This window comes from Macaca thibetana, chromosome 6 (genome assembly GCF_024542745.1).
Source record: "Macaca thibetana thibetana isolate TM-01 chromosome 6, ASM2454274v1, whole genome shotgun sequence".
In the NCBI taxonomy this organism is placed as follows: Eukaryota; Metazoa; Chordata; class Mammalia; order Primates; family Cercopithecidae; genus Macaca; species Macaca thibetana.
In genome coordinates this window covers 38,659,016-38,685,382 of record NC_065583.1, presented here as the reverse complement: position 1 = coordinate 38,685,382, position 26,367 = coordinate 38,659,016, and the positions used below count along the sequence as shown (strand labels likewise).

At 41.8% G+C, this 26,367-nt stretch overlaps 1 protein-coding gene across 8 annotated transcripts in view; it reads left to right on the top strand.

Annotated features, from left to right (window-relative positions):
- Positions 1-26,367, top strand: part of ARHGAP26 (Rho GTPase activating protein 26) — a 466,949-nt gene that overhangs the window by 251,972 nt on the left and 188,610 nt on the right. For all 8 annotated transcript variants that reach the window (XM_050794915.1, XM_050794913.1, XM_050794910.1 and 5 more), the window contains exons 13-14: positions 16,807-16,872; positions 21,368-21,442. In XM_050794915.1, the coding sequence (XP_050650872.1) occupies positions 16,807-16,872; positions 21,368-21,442 (141 nt within the window). The remainder of the gene's footprint in view (positions 1-16,806; positions 16,873-21,367; positions 21,443-26,367) is intronic.

Sequence of the window (26,367 nt, the reverse complement as noted above, 5' to 3'; positions counted from 1 at the left end):
TTCCTCTTTGCTTCCAAGTCTTAATCCTTTCTTTCCTTCCGGTTTGTTTTTAATCTAGTGTTTTTATAAGAATCGTTTGTATTTGAATAAAAATGCTGAAGAACTCACTGTAGTTTGCCAATTTGTCATTCACACTGGGAGGTGGGGAGAAGAGCAGTGATTAAAGAAGGAAATAGGAACTCATCGTAGAATATTACAGAAATACAGCAAAATATTTTGAAACATTCAGTCAGAACTCATTGATAATATTATTCCCAGAGATATTTCCTTCTTACCTTTTTTAAATGATGTCTTGTATGTATTTTGTTAATGTTGGGATGAATTTTAGTTTAACTGGCGTTACATTGAATATGCTTGTTGTATTCTGCTTTAAAAAATTGCAGACGTTTTCTGATGTCATGAAATGTTTAGAAGTATCATCTGTCAGGATTGTTTAATATTCTGTCATAGGACTATATCTTAATATGTTGAACCATTTACCATTGTTAGACTGTTCTTTCCAGGTTTTTGGTATTATGAACAACATTGGCCTATGTTATTCATAATAGCTTCAAAAGTTGTTAAATTCACCAGCTATTGGTCTTGTACATTAGCCTTTGTACATATCTCAGATCATTCTCTTTGGGTAGATTCGGCCACATGGATTAGAGAGAGAGTTTGCATGGAGGATTAATGTGTGGCTGGTGTAGAATAGCATCCTGGGTGTAGAACATGGGACAGGTGCTGCGCCTCTCTAAGCTTCCATTTCCTCTTCTGTAAAATGGAGATAATAATACCCCTACTTCATAAATTGATTGTGAGGATGAAAGTTCAGCACATTAATATCTGCACATTAGTTGGTAAGTGCCTAATTACTCTTGATTATTACTCTTATCTTCTGGCCAGGCCAGTTACTCCCACTACAAAAGGAAAAGCCCACTGGAAAGTTAAAGCCAGCTGGATTGGTAGCACTGCTCTTAAAGGGAGGAAGACAACCTGCTACTGTTTCTCAGTCTTGGTGCTTTATGAGTGTTCATTTAATCCTCTTTCCTGTATATCTCAAAGTGGGGTATGCACACCACTGGTGGTACTCAGGGTCATTTGAGAGAGTATATTTTAAATTACCATTTAGATTTCTATATTTATTTTAATGTTTATTGCGGGAAACATAAGTACTTTTAAATCCCCTAATTTTATTTTATTTTATTTCATTTTTTATTTTATTTATTTTTTTGAGACCCCTGTCACCCAGGCTGGAGTGCAGTGGTGTGATCTCGGCTCACTGCAACCCCCGCCTCCAGGGCTCAGGCAATTCTCCTGCCTCAGCCTCCCTAGTAGCTGGGATTACAGGTGCCCGCCACTGCGCCTGGCTGATTTTTTTTATTTTTAGTAGAGATGGGGTTTCACCATGTTGGCCAGGCTGGTCTTGAACTCCCGACCTCAGGTGATCCACCTGGCTCATCCTCCCAACATGTTGGGATTACAGGCATGAGCCACTGCACCCGGCCAATCCCCTGATTTTATAAATGTTATTGCTTAGCACAGGGGTCCACTTCCTTAGTAAAGGGCCGGATAGTAAATATTTTTATTTTTATAGGACTATTCAACTCTGCTATGGTAGTGTGAAAGCAGTCATAGACAATATGGAAATGAGCAGATGTGGGTGTTTTCCAGTAGAACTTTGTTTACAAAACAGGCAATGGTGAATTTGGCCCAGGGACTGTAGTTTATTAACCCTTAGCTTAACACAAGGTTAAGTTTTTAAAATTAGTCTAAATAGGATGGCATGAAGTTTTGACAGGGAGCATGAAAGTGTCACATGATGGGCTGCCATTTGCACAAATGCTGTTCACGACAACTGAGTTTTTAAAGGAGCTCACAGGCTTAAAGAGGTCAAGGGAGCACAGCTGAGAAGTAGCGAAGCTCATACTCAAACCCTAGCCTGCGTGATCACCAGGGTCATTTTTTTCTGGTGACTCTTCATATGCTTGAAATCTTTCCGTTCTGCCGTCCTGTTCATATGTGGTCCACCCAGAGGGGCTGGAAGGAATTTCATCATCTGACTCCAACATCTAACCCCTCTAGTTCTTTGTGGCCGAGGGGCCATCCCATATTCCTTCCTAGTGCACCACCTCATTGGAGCCCTCGGTGATTCCTCAAACACCTGTGCACAGTGCTGGGTGCACAAGGGTCACACATTTCACTGACTGGCTTCCCCAGGGTCAGACCCTTAGCCTGGCCCACCACTCTCTCACAGGGATTTGGCAACACAACATAATGCTTTATATGTTGTTTCTGTACATCCACTCATCCTTCTTTGGGCCTTCATTCAGAGCAAACTCCCTGATGGTGTTATATTCAGATTTGCCTTGTTTTATGAGGACAAGATTGAGGACCAGGAGAGGAGATGGGGAGGGACATCATTACCATTGCTCTGTTTCCCGTTGTTGTGCCTCTGATTGTACATTTCCTTCATCTCTGTGCTTTAGCTTCCCTTGATCTGTAAAACAGAAAAGGAGATTTAGGCTTGAAAACTGTAGGGAAAGCCTTGATGGGATCGCCTGGGCCACTATTTTTAAAAGGCTTCTAAAGCCTTCAGCCATTACCAAAAATCCACCGTCTCATGAAAGCAGCAGAGGGCAGAAAAGAGGATTTTTTTTTCTTTTGCTTCTAGTCACCTTTGGCCTTTTGCTGTTAGAACACCCACAGTTGAGAGGCAGGAGGAGGCAGCCACCGGTAACCAGGATCCTTTTGGGATCAGAGCCATCCAGAGGCTGCCAGGTCTCTACTGGTCGGTGGCTTATAAATAGAACATTTCCCCTTTTAAACCTGAGAAGGCTGGAAGGCATTAATGGGCACAGTGGCCTGGCCTCCTGTGCACTGGCCCACGAGGCAGTCAGCTGAGTGCAGCATCCCCTCCAGCTTTCTCTCCAGGCCTGCCAGGTCTGAGCTGATAGAGGACAGACACTCTCCCTCCCTCCCTCGCCTGCATTCCTTCCAGCCCTCCTCCCCACATCCTTTTTCTTTCCTCTTTCTCCCCTCTCCTGTGCATGCAGTTTCCGTGGCCACCACTTTCATCTTCTGAGCCACAGTCAGGCGAGGTGGTATAATTCTAGCTCTCCCTAGGTGCTGACTTTCTACACCTCACTTTCCATTATGAGTTGCCTGTGCAACACAGTTGCTGTGGTGCATTGAGCTTGAATTATATTTAGTTGAGCTGTAATACCCCAGCTCTAGAATAGCCCTGGCTCGGAGGGCAGGGGGCTGGAGAGAGCAGAAGGGGCAGGAACAGCTTGTTTTTGCAGAAATTTTATTTTTTGGGTTCCCAGCTATTTTGTTTGATGAGACCCTGGCCCCCAAAGCTAGGACTGGTGGTGGTACTCCTTGGACTTGCCTGGATAGTCAGAAGCCTTTCTGCTTGTCCTAAAAGACACTTAACAAATCCACCCTCTCTCTCAGCTAGCTTTAGACTGGCAGATGCAGCCAGTGTATGCCTTTGCCATGGCCTAATATTCCCCTTTCCCTCAGTGACGTGGGCTCTGTACTGACAGCAGGCTGCAGCCTGAGCAGGTGTGAGCCACCCGTTGGCATCCCAGTTTGGGCTTCAGCCAAGAGACAGTGAGCAGGCCCCTAGCTACATCTTTAACCCCTAAAGCCCAGTGCAAGGGGTTATTGAGACAGAAACTAAAAGATTTCCCCCACTGCCACCGAGTACAGGCTTCCAGTTATTGTGGTTAATGTTTATTGAGTACATACTGTGAAGTGGGCAACATGTTCACTGCTTGATATACATGATGTCATTTGATCCTCCTAAGAATCCTATGAGCTAAATGCTATTATTGACCCCATTTACAGATGTGAAAACTGAGACTTCGTTCTGAGGGCAAACTTGGTCACTCCCTGCACTGATCAGAGTTGTCAGAGCCTGCAGCTCACATTCAGCATGTAAGACTGAGCAGAGGGTAGAGTAGTGCTTAGAAGTGTTAGCTCTGGAGTACTCCACACGTGGTTTGAAATCCCAGCCTCAGGAATTACTGAGTGTGTGATTTTGAGAAATTAATTTCTCCAGGCCTCAGTTTCTTTGTCTGAAGGTGGGAATAGTTTTAATAAGTAAGTCTTGGGTTTTTTTGGAAGAATAGATGAGATGAGGATGGACATCCTTTGCCCAGTGGTGCCTGGTATTATCAGCAATGATTAAATGTTGCCCTTTATTCTTCTTATTACCAATAATGTCATCATTATCCAAAGCCAGAACCCACTTATATAAAAGCATGGCTCTGTATGGTCTCTTTAAAGTTCCTCCAGGCATTGCCTTATTTGATTTTCGCAACACCTGCCTCTTATGTGAGGGGAATGGGTCAGAGAGATGAAGTATGCACAACTTACACAGGCAGTTTGTGGAGACACCAGGGCTCAAATCTTAGGCCTTTGATTCTGAATGCCCTCTCTTTCCCTGCCCTTCCCTGCCTCAGAGTTTGCTGTGACCAACAAATTGTTCTTAGAGCATTTCGAGGTAAGAGGACAGATAGGTAAAGGCAGGAAAGTGACCTTGATGGGCAGAGGCAGTTGGTTCTCTGTTTGAAACACTTCCACCCTCAGAAAGCTGGGGATGATCTCTTTCGGTTGAGAAATCAGTGCAAAACCACCGGGCCTCAAGGCAGAAGGGAATTGAGGCCACTGTGTAATTCATTCTCAGGATGTCCAGATCCCCATGTAGGAGACAAATGGTCCTGATTAAGCTGGTCGGTGTTACTGCAGTATGCATTAAGCCTTGCTCTTTCGCTGCTATTCTGATTTGGAATTTTAAGGTGGACTAGGAGATTGCAGAAGCAGAAACCCACAAAGAAACACTCCTTCCATGCCAGGCAGAAGTATAGTCCTCAGCTTGTGCTGTGCAAGAACCCACGTGCTGTCACCTTGGAGGCCTGTCTTTTGCCAAGAATTGGAACAGTCTTTAGAGCCTCCCTTAACTATGGCTGAGAGCTTGTAGGTTTATTCCCATCCAGGCAAAGATTTTTGTTTCTGTTCCTGCTACCTATTTTACTTTACTGTATGTCTCTTTCAGCTTATTTTTCTGTGTGTTTGTTTTCAAGAAACAATGAAAAAAAAAAGATGCCTTTGTATCTGGTAGGCTAGGGAGAAAATTCTGGCTAGCAGTATTCTTGCTTTGAGGTCAGGGTTGAATGAAATCTCTGTCAAACCTGTTTGTCTCATGCTTCCAACTGCAGGGGCCCTGAACTCTAGAAGGTACCAGTATATGCAGCCACCTGTCACTATTCGAGGCTCCTGGAACGTGGGGACTCTTGGCCTGTCGGCTCCTGGTGTTTCAGCTGGTGAAAACATGGATTGTATTTATTCTTTCAGGAAATATTTATTGAGATTAGTCATGAACAGGGCAGATTGTCTCTGCTCTCATGGAGCATGTACAATGAAAAGAAATTGACAACAAAGAGTAAGCAAGTAGACAAAGGTATAATTTCTGGTAGGGATGAGTACTCTGCAAAAATAAGGACCGGTGGATAGAGGATAAGGGAGAGGGGAGCGATTTTAGATACCTGGAGCAAGAAAGGTCTCTCTAAAGAGGTGACATTTGGGAAGAAACCTGAACAAAGGGAGGGAGGGAAGCGTGTCAAGAGTGGGTAAATGGGTGTTGTTGATGGAGTGAACAACATGTGCAGAGACCCTGAGGTGACATGAGCTACTTGTGTCTAGGAATATCAGGAAGGACAGTGGTGCCCGGATGGAAGGAGGCCCCTGGGGTGAGTGGTCAGGTAGGATGGGGCTAGACCATGTGAGGTCAGGAGATAAGACTGCATTCTTAGTGTGAAGAGAAGTTACTGGAGAGTTGTGATCAGGTGCATGACATGAGCTGACGTATGTTTTTAAAAGATGACTTTGGCTACTGGTGGGGAATAAACTGTGCGAGGGTGGAGGGGAGAAATTGAAGCAGTTGGGAGTCTGCTGCAGGCAGTCCAGGCAGAGGATGATGGCAGCTTGGATCAAGGTATTAGCAATGGATATGAAGAGTAGTTAGATTCTGGATATGTTTTTAAGTTATTAGTGACAGGATTGGCTAATGGATTGGATGTGGTGTGTGAATTGGATATAGGGTGTGAGAGAAAGCAAAGATCAAGGATAACCTTACTGGAACAGAATATCTTACAGGTAGAATATGGTCCTCTCCCATCTCATTCTTTCAGCCAGGTTGAACATAGTGCCTGTTCTGGGACACATTAGGACTTGAGCTCCCCAATTTATTATTTCTGTCACCTTCATGATTTTTTTTTTGAGATGGAGTCTCACTCTGTCACCCAGGCTAGAATGCAGTCGTACAATCTCGGCTCACTGCAACCTTTACCTTCCTGATTCAAGCAATTCTCCTGCCTCAGCCTCCCAAGCAGTTGGGATTACAGGCACCTGCACCACGCCCAGCTTTTTTTTTTTTTTTTTTTTTTTTTTTTAAGAGACAGGGTTTCACCATGTTGGCCAGGTGAAACCCTGTCTCTTTTTTTTTTTTTTTTTTTTTTTTTTACCTCAGTTTATTTTAAAAAGAAATATATTATGCTATGTGTGATAAATCAGTAGATTTCTAATATTCATTAAAATAAATGTATAACTGAGAAATGTTTGTGAACCTCTTGGAATCATCCCATATACCAAAGTGGCACAATCCAGCATTCCATATCAAGATGCATAGCACTGGCAAATAGTTGTTGTCCAACAGGGAATGTGGTATAGATACTGGCAATTGACTAAATTAAGTCATTTTTGTTTGTTTTTGGTGGTAATCATTTTAGTTGCTTAGTATATACTACAGTGTTTTTCCAAGTGGGGTTCTCACATGTACTGATGGATAATTGCCGGGAGAGGGCTCAGAATCTGCATTTCTACAAGTGCACTCTTGTTCACTGGAGTTGAGAGCTGCTACTGGAATAGAAATGGCAGGATCCACAAAACTTGATCCCCAGCCCGAAGTTCCTTTCTGACTATCTCCAGCAGAAAGCAAAGAGTAGAAGAGGATGAGCCCAAGAGTCAGACTGAGTTAAATAAAATCTTGGTTCCACTACTCACTAAGGCTATAATCTTACAGAAATTCCTTAACCTGCCAAAGCATAGGTTTCCTATCTACAAAATAGGGATGATGATGATGGTGATGATAAGCAAATGATGCACCTGTAGCTCAGAGCAATGTAGTCTGTGCTCAGAAAGTGTTAGCCACGGTTATCATTGCTGTTGTTACCACTTAACATGAGTCTGGCTTTCCTCATCATAAAAACTTAGCAGAGATATTGGGAAAATCAAATAAACTATAGTTTATTAATTTATTTTATAAACTGTAATGTATTATCCCTCATTACACTCATTAGTGTGAAAACATAGTAGTTATGAGTAAGAAGAGTAGCAAGACTTACCCCATGGGATTATCATAAAGATAACATGAACTTGAATATGAGAAGTATTTCATCAACTGGAAGGTTTTTCATTCAAACATGAGGATATAGTAACATTCTAATATTTGGTAATAGTAGGTAATATTGGTAATGATTATTTATTGAATACCAAGTAAATCCCAGTTGCTATACATTTCGTTTGACCCTCATAGCATCCTGTTGGGTTACCCCCATTATACAAGTGAGGAAGGTAAGCCTCAAAAAGGTGAAGCTAAGGTCATATCCAGCCAGAGGTGGCTGAGGCAGGGTTCTCATCCAAGTCTGTCTGGCTTTATAGCTCATTCAGTTTCCACTACATACACTTCTGTCTGTGTGACTTTAGTTAATATTAAAGTTAGTTCATGCTCCCTGAACATACCAGCCAGGGAGCAGAGAATAGTCTGGTGTAGGGCACAGGAGACAGTGGAGTGGGATGGTGCATGGGGGTCCTTGGAGTGCTGATCTGGGATTAAAAATTGGCTGTGGGTAACCCCCACAGTAGAGAATGCACACCTGGATAATTAAGAATCAGTTGGCCACCTTTCCTAGGCCCCACTGAAGCTTCTGAGAGCTGCCACCATGAGGACAGTTCTCCAGGGGCCACAGCCCAGGGAGCCCTGGCAACCCTGGGGCTTCACATGATTAGGGGAAACACGCAAGCCCTTCTGGTCTTCCTCTGTGTGTGTGAAAATTGAAAATTATTCTTCAGGTGGAATTTACGTTCATTTCAATGTGGGTGGTTTTCTCAATGGCTTTTAAGGGTGCTGAAATTGATTAAATTCAGAATGAGGGAGACCAACCAGACTCTATAAAGAGCAAATCACATTGGAAAATTGAGTAAATTTCTGTGGTGAGAACATGCCCCTGAAGTGGTCTGCTCACAGCACCTCGACAATTTCCTGTATCCATCCATCCATCCGTGTTAGAAATCCTTTACTTCTCAGTTTCTTTGTATTTGTTTTTGTTTTTTGAGAGGCAGGTTGCTCTTAATCTCTGTTAAGGCACTCTGTTGCTCAGGCTGCAGTGCAGTGGCACGATCATAGCTCATTGTAACCTCGACCTCGTGGGCTCAAGCCATCATCCTGCCTCAGCTTCTTGAGTAGCTAGGGCCACAGGTTTATGCCACCATGCCCAGCAAATTTTTTTTAACCTTTTTGTGGAGATGAGGGTCTCACCATGTTGCCCAGGCTGGTGTCAAACCCCTGGCCTCAGACGATCTTCTCGCCTCATCCTCCCGAAGTGCTGAGATTACAGTCGAGAGCCAGGGTGCTCAACCTCAATCCTCTTGTTTTTATGCATAACCTACAGTGCTTCCAGCAAATTTCCATTTCTCCAACAAAAAAGGTTTGGTTCTGTGTTTTTCTTTTTAATCAAAGGAAAATTGAATCAGTTTCCTGGGGAAAAAATTCAGACTAGGAAAAACCTGTTGAATACCAGCTTTAGGGACAGTAACTCTTTCTAGTTCATGCTGAGGCTAATTCAGTAGATTAGCTCCTCTCCTTTGGATGAGGATTTCTCTCCCCAGGGTTTGGTTAGAATTCCAGGGATGCAGGTGTGGGGTAGTTTGGGGACATGTCCTAGTGTGCTGTTTTTATAGACTATATATATGTGTCCATCAGTCGACTTATAGTATAGAAAGTTTTCTTCTATTCAGATTGGGTGATTTGGCCACTTCTTGCCAAATTTCTTGGTTTTCTGAATACTGAAGGTTGGAGTTGAGCAACAGCAGGTCAGTGATTTTCAGAAGAGGGGCTCTTGAGCCTGAGGAGTCAGATCTTATGGGTAGCATGAAGCTCTAGCAGAGAATACTTGTGTTTTCCAGGGGCTCTCTTGACCCTCAGGCCTCAGGCCCCTCTTGACCCTCATTTAGATGGCCAAGTTAGTGTAATATGGAGAAGCCCTCCTCTCGGCCCCAGCTTCACACCACATGCAGCTCAATGTTTTTGGTGATAATCATTTTAATTGCTTAGTATATACTACAGTATTTTTCCAAGTGGGGTTCTCACATGTACTGATGGACAATTGCCAGGAGAGGGCCCAGAATCTGCATTTCTACAAGTGCACTCTTGTTCACTGGAGTTGAGAGCTGCTACTGGAATAGAAATGGCAGGATCCACAAAACTTGATCCCCAGCCCGAAGTTCCTTTCTGACTATCTCCAGCAGAAAGCAAAGAGTAGAAGAGGATGAGCCCAAGAGTCAGACTGAGTTAAATAAAATCTTGGTTCCACTACTCACTAACGCCTTGATGGACAAAATGTAAAAGGTCTAAAAGTGTCCAGGAAAACCTAAACTTGCTTTCGTCTCCTATGTTTCATGGCTTGGCTTGTGCCACTTTTGTTCTTCCTTTCTCTTGGACCCAGTGGCATGCCTGTATTGATACAGGAAGGAAGGAAGTGGTTAGATCAGCCTATTCATTTCTTTATTTAACCTTTATATCATCACACAAAAAAATGAGAAAGCGGAGGACCAAAGGTTAAAAGGACTCATCTACTCTCATAGGGTTTATATCAGTTGAAATTGAAAGGTCATTTTGACGCACTGCCCCTCGGCCAGCTCTCTCTACCATTCATTCACTAATTTACCTATTCGTGTATCCAAAATGAAAAATGACATGCGCATGCACACACTTCCAGTTCATATCCAGCGCTATAGCTGATGGTGAAAGAGAGCTGTAGTAGCCAGTGAAGTAAATATACCTGGACCGTCGCCCTCATGAATATGTATTCTAGTTTGGTAGACATTTTTCACAGAATCCCACATATCAATGTAAACTTGCAGTGGTGCATCATAGTCTGAGAGAGGCTGATGGTCCTGTATCCGAGTGCACAATTGGAGCTTTAACCTAGGTGGGAAGGTCTGGGTGAGTTTCTTGAAGAAGGGACACTTGAGGGCAATGTGAGTTGGGAGCCAAAGGACTCCCATGCGAAATCCACAGTCTGTGGTGGGAAGAAAGCATGGTCAGTTGAATGTTCTTGAAAGACAGCCAGTGTGGCTAGGTGCTCAGAGCTGGGGCAGTGGCCCCTAAAGAAGCTGGAGGGCCAGGCAGGGCTCAGTCACACAGAGCTTTGTGAACAAGTAAGGATTGGGGTTATTCTCCCAAGGGCAGTGAGGTGCTGCAGGGAGGTGATATGCTCTGATTTTGTCAAGACCGTGGGGGCTGCAATGCAGAGGGCAGACAGGAACAAGAAGTGTAAGAAGACCAGCTAGCAGGTTAATGCAGTCATCCTGGCAGCAGATGATTGAGGTGGGGACCAGGGTGGTGACGGTGATGATGGAGAAACTTGGACAAAATTGAGGGGCATTAGAAGATACAATTGAGGCCGGGCACGGTGGCTCAAGCCTGTAATCCCAGCACTTTGGGAGGCCGAGACGGGTGGATCACGAGGTCAGGAGATCGAGACCATCCTGGCTAACCTGGTAAAACCCCGTCTCTACTAAAAAAAATACAAAAAACTAGCCGGGCGAGGTGGCGGGCGCTTGTAGTCCCAGCTACTCGGGAGGCTGAGGCAGGAGAATGGCGTAAACCCGGGAGGCGGAGCTTGCAGTGAGCTGAGATCCGGCCACGGCACTCCAGCCTGGGCCACAGAGCGAGACTCCGTCTCAAAAAAAAAAAAAAAAAAAAAAAAAAAAAAGAAGATACAATTGAGGGACTTGGTGATAATTTGGATATAGGAGGTAGGAGGTAGGAGTGGTGCCCAGGGTGATACTTGTGATTTTGTTATAATTTTCCCACCACCTATACACCTCATTTTTTTTTTTTTTTTTTTTAATACCTGGGAAGAGCCAGGGAAAAGTATCTCAGGTGAGGTCCCAAAAGCTTCAGGGCATGATGGTGACCTTATGGTTGTATAGCAGTGGCAGTTATGCTAAAATCCATGTCTGTCTCCCTGGCCCACCAGCCTCCTCCTTTTATTTATTTTTATTTTTTCAGATAGAGTCTTGCCCAGGCTGGAGTGCAGTGGCGCAATCTCGGCTCACTGCAATCTCTGCCTCTTGGGTTCAAGCGATTCAAGCCTCCACCTTTTAGACAAGAAAATAATTTGATTATACCTTATAGTGTATGATTATACCTTATAGTCGTTCTTTTAATCCTTTGCAGTAAGACAGCTAGTCTCCGGATGTCACCTGCCTCCCTCCTCCAGGGGTTCATATCCTAGGCATGGTAGCCCAAGGCATCCTCTTCCCGCTTCTGTGGTTTTCCCTAAGATTCTTCAAGGTTACTGAGCATAAACCCACCTCTCCTGGGGTCACATGTTCTCCAGAGAACTTTGAAAAAATGGGCTTTGCCACCCTAGCGTGCTTCTTTGTCTGAAAGGAGACAAGGTTTCAAAATTTGAAATGAAAGTTAAGAGGATGGCACATTTCTAACCTGGGAGGCCAACCTGGATATTTGGTGCAGGCTCTGCCGGGATTCATGATGAGACAACTGTTTGGGCGGCCTCGTGTGTACACTGAGCAGAGCTGAACCTGAGGCTGAGGGAGGGAAGTAAACCAGCCGAAGCCTCAACTGCAGGATGGTGGATGTCGGGCCTGGGAGCCACAGGTCCTGCGACAACTCATCGCAAGTCAAATTAAGGGACTAATGCAAGCCTAGTAGATATTTAATGAGAGATTATTGCTGGAGATTATAAGGATACAGAAATTGCTAATAAATCCCTGACCTTTTCTGAGCCTTGGCTCAGTGAAAGAGCTGAATCACCTGCTTGAGGGGATTAAGGACAGCCGCCTCCATCTGGCGGGTCACTCAGACTTTTTTTGTCATTAGCAAATGCGGCTTGGTAGTGATAGTGTTCTAAACCTTTTAGTGGGAATTTGCTTTTCAGACTAGGAGATCTCAATTAACTTAGATTATATCCCTGCTGGGCAGAGATCAGGACTAATGATCTGGTTATGTGTGCACTATAGTCCCTATCACATTATGGTACTTGGTCCTTGATAAATAATAAAACAGTTGTTAATTATTAGTAATCTAATCATGATGTCAGCAGGGAACTCAAGTTGATGAGAGGAGAAATCAAGCTCTGTGTGTGTGTTTGTGTGCATGCATGTACATGTGTGTTTGTGAAAGAGAAGAGACAGAGATGGGGTCCCCAGGCAGTGGGCAGTGTGATCATTTACACTAGTTCCAGTTTAGAGGTTTAAAGCAGTGGTTGCTAACCTGTATTTCTTGAATTCCTTGTTGGGGAAACTGTTGTTTGAAAGAGATTCCATTTCTTAACACAGTGTTATCTGTTTATAGACTATAAATAATTATCATCAGTATGCAATTTTAATACATTAGAGGCTAACAGAGTTATCTTGAGCTCATAATGTTTGACTTTGCAATATGTAAATATTGTATCCATTTGAACTTAGACAACTAAGATAAACTGAGAAACACTGGATTACACGTATCATATGTAAGACCTTTATGTATAACATCTGTGTAAGAGTTATTCCAAGAAAAGGAGTTTGCTGGTTTAAAACAAATTGGAGAATCTCTAACATTGGGAAAACCGAAGGAGGAACATTTATTCAGAGATTGAATGTGGGGTGTTCCCTTTGCCGTTTCCCAAAAGAAGTAATTGTAATAGTGGGTAAATTTGTGATTATTTTCTGGATGTATTTGGAAGGGTCCATTTTATTCTTTTCCATTAAATATTATTTACCTAGAAAAGGATCCACTTCCTACAGTGCCACAAAAAAAGGTTCAAGAACTGATTTGCCTCTAGAGGGTTATGTCCAGTAATTGGGCTGATGGCTTTACATGCTTGTACATTTTGACCACTGGGGTCATCACTGTCAGATGCTAGGTTATTTTCAATTTTTCAAAACTTTTATTGATGTTCAGAAGGTAAAGAAATAGCCTTTGTCTGGGGCAGAAGTTCGTCGATGCCTAGAATAAGACCATGTTCACAAGCCTACTCTTAAAACATCCAAGTTGAGAATCCATATCTGCAGCTCCCCATAGCACTGTGTGAAATGACAATTCTTTCTCTCCCAGACTTCTTCGATTCTCATTCCTATGAAAAGATGATCTTAAGCGCCTCTCAAAAGAAGAACTAAAAGGCTTCACCAGACTAATAAATCGTAGTTATAAACATTTTGGAAAACTCCTTTAGCACAAAAAGTAATTCCCCATCTGACAAATGCTATCCGGTAGGCTCTATTGTGACTACTGTATAAAGGAATGAAAATCCTCCCTGCACATGAAAAGATTCCCAACATTATTAGTCATTAGGGAAATAAAAATCAAAACCACAATGAGATACCTCTTGACACCCACTAGGATGGCTATAATAAAAAAGACAATAACAAATGTTGGCAAGGATTAGGAGAAATTGGAACCCTCATACAATGCTGGTGGGAATGAAAACTGGTGCAGCTGCTTACAAAACAGTTTGGCAGTTCCTCAAAAAGTTAAGCATAGAGTCATTCTGTGACCCAGCGATGCCACTCTTAGGTGTATCTCAAGAGAAGTGAAAATACCAATTCACACAAAGACTTGTACACAGGTGTTCATAGTAACGTTATTCACAACAGCAAAAAAGTGGAAATAGCCCAAATATCTATCGGCCGATGAATGGATAAATAAAACGTGATATATCTGGACCATGGAATATTATTTAACCATAAAAAGAAATGAAGTACTGATGCTACAACATGGCTAAGGCTTGAAAACATTATGTTAAGTAGAAGGAGCTAGACATAAAAGACCACATAGTGTATGATTCCCATTTATGTGATGTATTCAGAATAGGCAAATCCATAGAAAAGGAATTCTCCCCACAGCTGGGAGAAGGGAAGAAATGGCTAATGTGTATGGGTGTTTGGGGTAGGGAGGAGGGCAAAAATGTTCTGGAGTTAGATAATAGTGATTAATATACAGCTTTGTAAATACTCTAGAAATTGCTGAATCATACACTTAAAATGGGTAAACTTATGGTATATGAATTATATACCAATAAAGCTGTTATTTTTTTTAAATCCTTCCCTGGATTCCAGCAGGTATTTGGCTTCTGTATTATAGGTTGTTACTAAATTTGAAAAATGCCTGCTGCATGAGTTAATTGAGTTTTATTTGAAAGAATTATTTTGATTTGACTTTCAGCCTGTAATCAGAAATCTTGAGATGACACAATGTGCAGAGCAAATACTCTATTTATACTGGGAAAAACAAGGGGATTGAGTTAATAGGCTCCTTACCATTTTAAGGGAATAAAAAGAATGATTTGTATGGCAAGTAATCTGCAGGGAGAAAAACATTGTTTTTCTGTTTCTTTTCTGGTATTTTACTTACTATCCTGGAGGCTGAGTGTGTTTGTAATAAGCATCACTAAGCAATAACTGTACACGTAAGTATAGGAACTATTAATATTTCAGTTTGGGAAGAGTTGTTTTAGGAATTAGCATTCTTTTTTAGTTTGATTTTGGGAATTCTTAGGGATTGAAAACATGTTTTAAAATCTTCAGCACAACTGACAATTGCAGAAATGTGGAACCAGCCCAAATGCCTATCAGTTAACAAGCAGATAAAGAAACTGTGATATATATATATGATGGATTACTACTCAGCCATAAAAAGGAATAATTAATAGCATTCGCTGCTACCTGTATGAGATTGGAGACTCTTATTCGAAGTAAAGTAACTCAGGAATGGAAAATCAAACATTGTATATTCTCACTCATAAGTGGGAGCTAAGCCATGAGGACGCAAAGGCATCAGAATGACACAATGGACTTTGGGGACACGGGGGAAAGGGTGGGAATGGGGTAAGGAACAAAGACTACAAATAGGGTGCTATGTATACTGCTTGGGTGATAGGTGCATCAAAATCTCACAAGTCACCACTAAAGAACTTACCCATGTAGGCCGGGCGTGGTGGCTCATTCCTGTAATCCCAGCACTATGGGAGGCCGAGGCCAGTGGATCACCTCAGGTCGGGAGTTAAAGACCAGCCTGGCCAACATGGTAAAACTCCATCTCTACTACAAATACAAAACTTAGCTGGATGTGATGGTGGGTGCCTGTAATCCCAGCTACTAGAGAGGCTGAAGCAGGAGACTCGCTTGAACCCAGGAGGCGAAGGTTGCAGTGAGCCAAGGTCATGCCACTGCACTCTAGCTTGGGCGATAGAGTAAGACCTTGTCTCAAAAAAAAAAAAAAAAAAAAAAAAAAATACCCATATAACCAAATACCACCTGTTCTCCAATAACCTATGGAAATAAAAAAACAAAAATAAAAAAGTAAAATATTCATCTTATCTAAATTTACCCCTATATGCTAAGAATTAAAGAAAGATTCAATTTGGATTAGATCCGAGATGAGTTCAGGTTCTGCTCACTTCTCATGTATTACAAGTTTATTACTTTCCCTGAGATGACCACAAATCATCTATAAATACTTGCTTTTCTACTTTCTGCCATTTTGTTTTCCACTCTGACCATTACGTGGTAGAATGTCTTGTCCCACTGTCCTAAGAAGGTCAAAGATGAACCCATTCTTAAAGATTATCACTGGGTCACCAAAACATGGGGGTGAATTTTAGGGAATTTCCAGCCTTGTTGTCATGTTAGAAGTTTCCAGCCTTGTCTGGTTCTCTTCTGTGGAAGAAGCTGCTGCTGTTGATCATTTATTTTCTGAGCGAGAACCCTGTTGCCACTTGCTCATTTCCCCCTGGAGGATGGCCCCACTGCCTTCATGCTGCTTCCTTAGGTAGTGTCTTTGTTCTTGGCTGTTTTAATTTTCCTCTGAATCATTTTTCTTCTTTTTTTTCTTTTTCTATTTTTCCTTTCTTCTAGTCACCTGAGCAGAATTATACTAAACTCAGGGCCACATTTAAGGCAGTTTGATGGTATGGGCTCTAGAGCAGTTCTCCATGTATTGGCTCTGCATCTTTGGTCAAGATATTTAGTTTTACCAAGCCTCAGTTTCTTCATCTGTAATATGGGCTGATGATAATGTCAGTGTGGAGGACTTACTGGGATCAAGTGAGATAATCTATTTTAAGCACTTACCCAACATTTATAGAGCACTTAATTTGTGCTTTTTGAAGGAGACCGTAATTAGTTCTACAGCTTCTGTTAATAGCAAAACAATGTAAAGGTACCTATCACCCTATGCCGCAGTTTCTTCACCTATAAATTGAAGATAATTTTACAGGTTACTACAACTTGAGGTTACTATGAGAACTAAATGAGATAATACATGCAAAGCACTTAAAACCATACCTAGCATATGGAAAGCTCTCAATGCCAGCTATTATTATGATGATGTTATTCCTGTACTGTTATTGGGAAACATTAAAAGGATGTGTGACCACAGCATGCGATTGATTCATCCTGGATTGGTTAAGCCCTATCCTGAGGTTGATTTCCATGGCTAGCAACTTAACTGCCCTTCTCTTGCACTTTCAGCTGCGCAGTTGGACAGCATTGGCTTCAGCATAATCAGGAAATGCATCCATGCTGTGGAAACCAGAGGTAAAGTAGTTTAACAGATGGCATTGTTCTCATAGAAGGTCATGCATCTGGTGAGGAGTCAGACCTGCTACCTGCTGTTTCCTGACTTTAAGTGACTCATTAGCTCCCCAAGTGCCATTGTCAGTGGATTTCCACAAGTTCTGTTCGTCTCAAGCAGGAGGTCCTAACTGATTTTGTGTCACCAACTTCTTTGGCTGATCAGAAGAATGCGTTAAATATCTAAAATACATAGGATTATAGAAACCAGTTACTGGAATTCAGTTTTAAAAATATTAAAAAACACAGGGTATCATGATATATGTGTTTCTTTGTTAACAGTTTGTAAGCGACAGTGGTGGGTCTGATAACCGACATAATTTGGGAGCAGTGATATTTCAAGATATCCATAATAATTGTAATGTGTTATGGAAATGCCTGTGATTTCTGACCAAGTTGCAGGTACTGCTAATGCTCCTGTGATTTGTTGCTTCCATCCGTAAAGGAAGGAAATGCTTAATGTCAGTTGTAGGTTAGTGAAGATAAAGATGTAATTGTTTTCCTGTCTAAGTTCATAGACACCCTGAATTTTCTCTGGCAGACATCTTGGGGTCTGTGAACCCAAGATGTCCTTGGGAGCTAGTCCCTGGGGACCACCCAGGTAGAGAGAAGATCAGTGTTCACACTGATCTTTCCCAGGTCTGTGGGAGCAGACATTAAGATCAAGGAAGCTGGTTCATCCTGATGGTCTCCATCCCTTCTTCAGAGACTGCCACAAAGGAGATTCCTCAATCCCAGCAGTTTGGAGCTTTGAGTTTGCTGGTGTGTTGTACCACTGAGAAAAGCTATTAACCATGTTTCCACTGGATTTGATTTGAACCATTGTCAGAGATGTGAATCTCATTTACTCTATAGCCTCTTAGCCTACCAGCCCTTTTTAAGTAGTGGAAAGAAATTCTCTCTTTTAAAGCAGGAATCATAACTCTTACCAGTTGAGAAATGCATAGTTTTTTTTCATAAGGACTGTGAGGCATTAAGTAAAGGGAAGAGAGAGATTTTAAAAACCTACCCTTATGTATACTGTCAAAAGATATTTTTTCCAAAACAGTTGTAACGTATGGAAACATTTTTTAAAATGTTCAGTTATTTCTCCTGTACCTCCCTTAAACAAAGACTTAAGGCGGCAGCTTGTAAAGGTAAGATATATCCAGAGAATATAAAGTAGAAGTAGGTGACATTTCTGGGAATTGGCCTTGAGGAAATAAGGATATGGGCCAGATTGAGCAATAAGGATGTTTATACAGTGGCGATGTTAAGGTACAAAATTGTGAACTGGCCAAATGTCTAAAAAATGGGTTAAATCAACAATAGTATGTCTGTGTAGTAAAAAACTGAATCACTAACAATGCAATGGAAATACATGTTTTGACATACGGCTTTTTTTTTTTTTTTTTTTTTAAGACAGAGTCTCGTTCTGTTCCCAGGCTGGAGTGCAGTGACGTCATCTCGGCTCACTGCAACCTCCGACTCCCTGGTTCAAAGGATTCTCCTGCCTCAGCCTCCTGAGTAGCTGGGATTACAGGCACACGCCACCACGCCCAGCTAAGTTTTTATATTTTTAGTGGAGACAGGGTTTCACCATGTTGGCCAGGATGGTCTTGATCTCCTGACCTTGTGATCTGCCCACCTCGGTCTCCCAAAGTGCTGGGATTACAGACATACAGCATTTTAAAAAATATTTATAATATGTGAAAAATGCACGTTACAAAGCAGCTGCTCAGTATGAGCCCGTTCTGGGAGCAGTGGGGAGAGGAGCAGTCGTATTGTACAGGTTTCATTGTGTTCTCAGTGGCTCTCTGCTGATTTTTACTGTCTTACTTTGACTCATCTATTTACCTTACCTGTAGTTTCTAAATTTTTTTGAAGTGTTCATTACTAAGGTAATTTTTCTTTTTTCTTTTTTCTTTTGAGACAAAGTCTTGCTCTGTTGCTTAGGCTGGAGTGTAGTGGCTCAATCTCCACTCACTGCAACCTTGGCCTCCCAGATTCAAACCATTCTCCTAACTCAGCCTCCTGAGTAACTGGCATTACAGGTGCCCGCCACCATGCCCTGCTGGTTTTACCATGTTGGCCAGGCTGGTCTTGAACTCCTGACCTCAAGTGATCTGCCTGCCTTGGCCTCCCAAAGTGCTGGCGTTACAGGCATGAGCCACTGTGCACAGCCTAATTTTCAACAGAGGTTTTAATTTTTTTTTTTAAATTTTAAAAGAAAAGACCGAGAATAAAATGTACAGAGTTTAAAGGTAGAGGCGCAAAAATGGAGCCAAAAGCGAATCTAAAAAAAAATCTCTTTTCCCCAGTAAAGTTCATATGCTTGCTTGAGCTGGGCCACCTGTTCATCTCTCAGATTTTAGCAGCCAAAATCAAGAAAGAAACCTAATCATTTAAAACTGTTCACAGAGTCTGCAGTAAATGCAAACTGGTAGCTCAGGAGGACAAATTTTTCTGATGTAAAACTACAAAATAAATACAATAAGTAGGGGAAGAGGTATACAAGTTCCTCTTCCTCCTCTAAAATGAAAATGGAAATGATGTATTTTAACTTCTAAGAAAGTCTTCATTGAGCACAAAGAAGATATAAGGACAGTATGAGTTAGGTGCCATTTTAGCATAAATAGTTGAAAAAAGTGGGTTATCTCCCTATTGCAGTGTGTGTATGTGAGTACGTATTTATGGTGACCAGAGATGAACAGACTTTCCATACTCTCTGGGATTTGACAATTGTCCAGCGGGAGGTGGGATTGTGTAAAGTTGCAGAAAAGCACAAGGATAGAAGTAGAGACGCTTAACTTAAGACTTTTCAAGCTCCCGAGCTGACATGTTACTGAATCAAGTTTCTGACACTGAGTAACTTGGGACCCATCACTTAGGTTTTGACCAGGGCCTCCTAGTCCATGAATCATCCAGAATGATGTACATGAGTTTACAGGTCCTCTTTAGCTGTAAAATCCTATCATTCCAGACCACTTCTTTTTTTATTCGTTAGTTCCATGTCTACATAGGTATTGTTGAAAGTACTGCAGAGTTGGTCCTTTCCTGAATTTCTTCTGAAAGATTGTGTTTTGGCCCCTAAGTATTTTATACTGATCTTGATGGAGTATAAACTCAGTGTTTTGTTTATTATTGTGTACCATAGACTGATCCAGGGGCTGAGGATATAATGGTGAACAGGACACAATTACTGTTTACATTCTATTGAGAATGTAACAGAAAAAAACAAGTAAAGAATCAAATAAAAAAGATAATTTCAGATATTGTTAACTGCTATAAAGAAAGAAATCAGGGTAAGGGAATGACCAGTGGTATTGATTGTGGGTTGCATTAGATTGAAGCGGTTGCATTGAAGCTGAGATCTGAATGATGAAAAGCTCTGGGAGAAGAGCAGTCCTGGTAGAGGAAACAGCTGTAGCAAAGGCTATGAGGTGGTGCCATGAGCTTGGCACATTGAGGTGACAGGAAGGCCACTGTGTGGAGCAGAATGCATGTGGTCATTGATGCAATCAGAGGTAGTCAGTGCTCAATAGTATAGGCCTTATAGGCCATCCCAAGTAGTTTTGGTTATGGTCTAAATGCAATGGGAAGCTACTGGAGGGTTTTAAGAGAAGAGGTGATATGAACTAATTTGCACTTTAGATAGTTCACTTTGGCTACTGGTTGAAGAATGGACATCAGAGGAATAAAATAGGAAGCTGGAGCTCTGCTACTTGAGAGGGGTCAGGTATGATGGGCCTGGGACTAACAGAAGAAAAATTGTTTCAAGTCACCTGGTCTAAATTGCCTTCTTTTGTAGGTGGTACAGTGGTGATCTAATCCATGTATTTAAATGAACAGAAACACTGAAGTGGATTGGTTTTTGATTCTTTGTTTAGATGTTTAATTTAAAAGTAAACCCTTACTAGTCTAATTGTACAGTTGAATGAAATAAAGGTGGTCTTTTTTTGATGAAGAATATTTATATTATAAATGACTGGATCTTCTAATTTCTCAGTCTTGGCTAACATTCCTTAAAATTAAAAACGGTCTTACACTTCAATATTTTTATTTTATATGTAAAAATAGATTATAAAGTGTCTTTTTCTGTTTTATGGATTTTTAATCATGTCATTTTTGGCATTTTAATTTTAAAAACTGGTTAAATATGACATATTTAAAAGTGTACATTTTGCGTCTTTTAGAACTCTTCAGATGCTGCCTTTGGCAAGAGAAAAGGAAAGTTGCTTTCGCCTCTGATGACTGAACTAACATGAGGGCTGAAGTGTGCAGCACATCCGTGAAATCCTAGACAGCTGTACCAAATCCCACTCCTTTGCTAAGAGCTGAGCTGAGTGACAGGGGACTTTAATTAGAGCAGCTTTTAGGAGGACTGAGAAAATGAAAAAAAAAAAGTACACTTGGCTGGATTGGCCTGATTTGTGTTCTGACGTGTCTCTAATTAAATCATCACTGTTTCTTTCCTCAGGGATCAACGAGCAAGGGCTGTATCGAATTGTGGGGGTCAACTCCAGAGTGCAGAAGTTGCTGAGTGTCCTGATGGGTGAGTGCGGCAGTGGCTCTGCTAGGCCGGTCCCTGGGTGGGGGGCCCACTCTGAGAAGTCACCAGGTCCGTGAGTAGATACAGTCTGTGGCAAAGGAATCAGGGTATCCATGAGCTGTCACCCAGAAGTCAGCTGCCTCATCAGTCAGTTGTCATGGCTTCAGGCGCTGCTGGGAAAGGTTCTGAGTAGGACTGGACAAAATAAAAAATGCCAGGGCCCAGACACCACACCCTCTCTGTCTGTAGGTTCAGCGCTTCTGGTCCAAGTGGTACTTGTCACTCACGTGACCACCACACCCTACTCTGTCTTTAATAGCTCATGACTCCCTCCATTCTCTTTTGGGGCAGGTATTTAGTGGGACACACCCACTGCCCAAGGAAAGGCATCATTCTGGGCTCCAGAGGACCTCAGAGTTCATGTTCCTGATACTGAGCAGGTGTCATGTAACTCTCAGATAAAATGTATATAAGCAGATAAATCTTCTGATCCTCTTCTAGATTTCAACTGAATACTTGTCACTTGAGCAGCAGAACCCCGTTTGCCACTGGCTGATACAAATATAAAACCACTGACTCCAAATGTGCAGTATTTGAATCAAAAGCCCATGAGTCCATGAGCCAAATTTGCTTAGGCTGCAGATTTCCTGTATTTTTAGATATGAGTGCAGCCAGCCTCCATGAGTCACATGGATCTAAATGGCAAACAGATCAGATTTCACAGAGGCTGTTATTCCTCCCCATGGAAGCCCTAGCTTGTAGAGATGGACTATCACTTGGGGTACCCAGCTCAGTGTTTTGGACAGGGACAGTTCTTGTGTTAGCATTTGTAATTTATTTTGCCATCCCACTTTCTGAAAATAGCTTTCTTATGTAAAGAAATCTCTTCTGTCATGTTGGCCAGAATGACTGTCTTCACCTCTTTTAGAATCATTCACTTCTTGTAACCAAAACCCTATTGTATTGCTAATTAGTGTGAGATCTGTTGTTTGAAACTATGATTATTTGTGAGGTACTCTAGCAACGAGTATCTGGGTTTTTTTTTGTTGTTTAAGATTTGATATATGGTTAGTTTTTATAAAAATTAAACTTTTCATTTTGAGATAATTGTAGATTTACATGCGGCTGTAAGAAATAATATAGAGATCCTGCGTACCACTTACCCAGTCTTCTCTAAAGGTGTAACATCTTGCAAAACACAATTTTAATATCACAACCAAAGTATGGGCATTAATTTAGTCAAGAGGCAGAACATTTCCATCACTAAAAGGATTCCTTGTGATGTTGTACAAGCACGTACCTCACTTCCCACCTTGCACCCTGTGTCTGACCCCTGGCAATCAGTAATCTATTCCCTATTTCTATAATTTTGTCATTTCAAGATTATTATTTAAATGGAATTATACAATACAGAACGTTTTGGGATTGGCATTGTTTTTCAATCAGTGTAATTTTCTCAAGGTTTGTTTTTGCTGTTCCATGTATTAATAGTTCTTTTTTATTGCTGAGTAATATTCCATTGTATGGATATACTGCACTTTGTTGAACCATTCATTTATTGAAGGGCATCTGAGTTGTTTCCAGTTTGGGGCAATTATGATAAAGCTTCTGTAAATTTTCATATATAGTTCCTGTGTGAGTGTATATTTGTTCCTCTGGGATAAATGTCTGAGTGTGCAGTTGCTGCGTTGTATGGTGATAGGCTTGATTTTTGAGAAATACTAATATAAAGAAGAATTAAGAGTCTAGTATCTGTCAATCCTTAGTTTTTCATTTCTGACCAGAGCTGCAAACATTTGCGGGGTGTCTGATATTTAGAACAGATGTCAGGTACTAGAGATTAAACTTTAGAAAGAGCTGTTTCTTTTCTGTAAGGAGTCCTGATAGGGTGAAATATCTGTGTGTATGAAAGCTGTAATGTAAAGTATGATATTCGTGCTTAATATGTGCCGGTTCTAGAAGATTGAGTAGTGTAGTGAAGGAGAGAGTAGAAGAATAATTCCAATTCAGGAAGTATTCTGAACAAAGGGTCTACGGTGGCTACAGCAAAGGGTATTGATTCTATGATTATTATTTTAATATTTCTGAAAGACAGGCCAGGCGCAGTGGCTCACGCCTGTAATCCCAGCACTTTGGGAGGCCAAGGCGGGCAGATCACGAGGTCAGGAGATCGAGACCATCCTGACTAACACGGTGAAACCCCATCTCTACTAAAAATACAAAAAATTAGCTGGGAGTGGTGGCAGGCACCTGTAGTCCCTGCTGCTCTGGAGGCTGAGGCAGGAGAATGGCGTGAACCCGGGAGGCAGAGCTGGCAGTGAACCAAGATCACGACACTGCACTCCAGCCTGGGTGACAGAGTGAGGCTCCATCTAAAAAAAAAAAAAAATTCTGAAAGACTTTCTTGAGGCTGGGACAGGAGAGTTTTAAAGTTGAATAGCTAAGGTGGTCTCTTTTGTTGAGGAACTTGAATATTGAGGCAAAGTGTTTGGAGTTTTTTCTATAGGAAGTAAGAAACTATTAAAAGTTCTAAATGGTGGGATTATATCCATTATGATGCTTTTACACACAAAAGTGTCAAGAAGACAATTCAGAATACTTTACAAGGAAAAAAAAGCATTTATTTGCTCACATAACTGGTGAATCCAAGACAGAAACATGGCAGAGTCAGGGATGCCAATGATGTCTTTACTTTTGCTAGATCCTTTGCCCCTTCTTTCTTCTGGCTTCTCATGTTCTCTGACCTCTTTTGGGCTTGGTGTGGCTTTGTTCTCCGAGGGAGTGTACCAGACAGGTTCAGCCTCTGCAGTCCTTGGAGCCTGTGGTCACTGAGAAGAGAGTGCCTTTCTTGGCCGTGTTGGCAGAAGGCTCCAGTGAGGACTTTGCTTGGCCAGTATGTGGCCATTCACATGATTCGTTTCTCAATCTCAGACCAGTCACATGGCCCACAGCAGATGGCCTGGATCCTCTGCCTGTGTTGGGGGATATGGGGGATGGGGTGGAGGGTTGGGGTGGGGACGGGGTTAGTCCCTGAAACCCAGTGGACTGAACAGGATTATTGATGGGATGATGGAGGAGTGCTTTCCTGAAATAATGGCTGCGGGTAGCTTTTTTTAAAAAAGTCTATCTAATGCAGATGTAACAATATCAGATTCTAGCATTAGGAGCATAATCTTGGCTACAATGTGGAGCATGTATTCGATTATGGAAAGACATGGAGGCGGAAGATGGTTGTAATAGATTAGGTAAGGCAAACCCTATCAAAGACTGAACCAGGTGCTCTGAAGTCAGGAAAAAAGGACAGACTCAAAATGAGTATAGAGAGAGAATCAACAGGACTTTTAACCAACTTGATATGGGGGAACAGAAGGGGCAGAGAGATTTCAAAGATGACAGATTATTATGTAAGATGACACTAATGAAAAGAAATATGACATTTTAGACTGCTTTGCTAATCTAAAAAAGAACCACTTTAGCTCAGTTGTGTTAAGCAAAAGAGTGGTTATGAAAGGATCTTGTTTTTATCACTTTTCTTAGTGGCCTTCACACAAGATATTTGTCTTGTTCTCTTCCTTGGTTTTCCTGGGGATAGAGAAAATAATCATGAACATTTGAGAAATGTCATGAAAAAGTAATAACTAGCAGCTGAAAGTCACGAGGGCAGCTGCCTCTGCCAGGAGGACATTACAGATAGACTGGAATCTAATCTGAGATCCAACCAGAGCTGCGAGATGACCACAGTGCAACATCCAATTGAAAGTTGAGAATGGTATACATGATTCTCCCTAGCAGTTAAGTAAGTTTGAATACAAAAAAAAAAAAAAAGTAAGTTTGAATCTCTCAGTTACAGAATCACCAGGACTCCAGACCTGAAGGAGGAGCTTCATCTTCTCTTTTGTGAACACGCCCTCAACTTCATCAATTCTTGGTACTCGTAGTGTCTGGGCTAGCCAAGAGTATAAAATAAACATGGCACCCGTGCTCCAAAACCTTCCCCTGAGATGGCTGGGCTGAGTGAACCTTTCATTAACTATTTCTTTATTATAAATTCATTGGATGCTTATTATGTGCCAGGTACTGTGTAAGATTTGGTTTATCTGTCCAGGGCTCTCAAAAGTGGAGTAGTATGTTTTGGTTATTGAAAATATGGCTGGTCAGGCATGGTGGCTCACGCCTATAATCCCAGTACTTTGGGAGCTGAGGCAGGTGGATTACCTGAGGTCAGGAGGTCGAGAGCAGCCTGGCTAACATGGTGAAACACCATCTCTACTAAAAATACAAAAATTAGGCTGGGCGTGGTAGCTCACACCTATAATCCCAGCACTTTGGGAGGTCAAGGCAAGTGGATCACCTGAAGTCAGGAGTTCTAGACCAGCCTCACCAACATGGTGAAACCCTTTCTCTACCAAAAATACAAAAAAAAAAAAAAAAAAATTAGTCAGGTGTGGTGGCGCATGCCTATACTCCCAGCTACTCAGGAGGCTGAGGCAGGAGAACATCCTGAATCCGGGAGGCAGAGGTTGCAGTGAGCCAGGACTGCTCCATTGCACTCCAGCCTGGGCAACAAGAACGAAACCCCATCCCAAAAAATAAAAAATAAAAAAATTAGCCAGGTATGGTGATGTGCACCTGTAGCCCCACTACTCAGGAGGCTAAGGCAGGAGAATCCCTTGAACCCAGAAGGCAGAGGTTGCAGTGAGCCAAGATTGCACCACTGAACTGCCAGCCTGGATGACAGAGCAAGACTCCATCTCAAAAAGAAAAAAAAAAAAAAAAAAAAAAAAAAAAAAAGGCTGAGAATTAAGTAAAACCAGAGACTTTTTTGGATTACTTGGAGTTTATTTTTTGCACTCTTAATACATTGGAGGACTTTGGGTTGGAAGAGGACTATAAGAGCCAGCGCTTTGAGAATGTCTTCTTTGTACTGA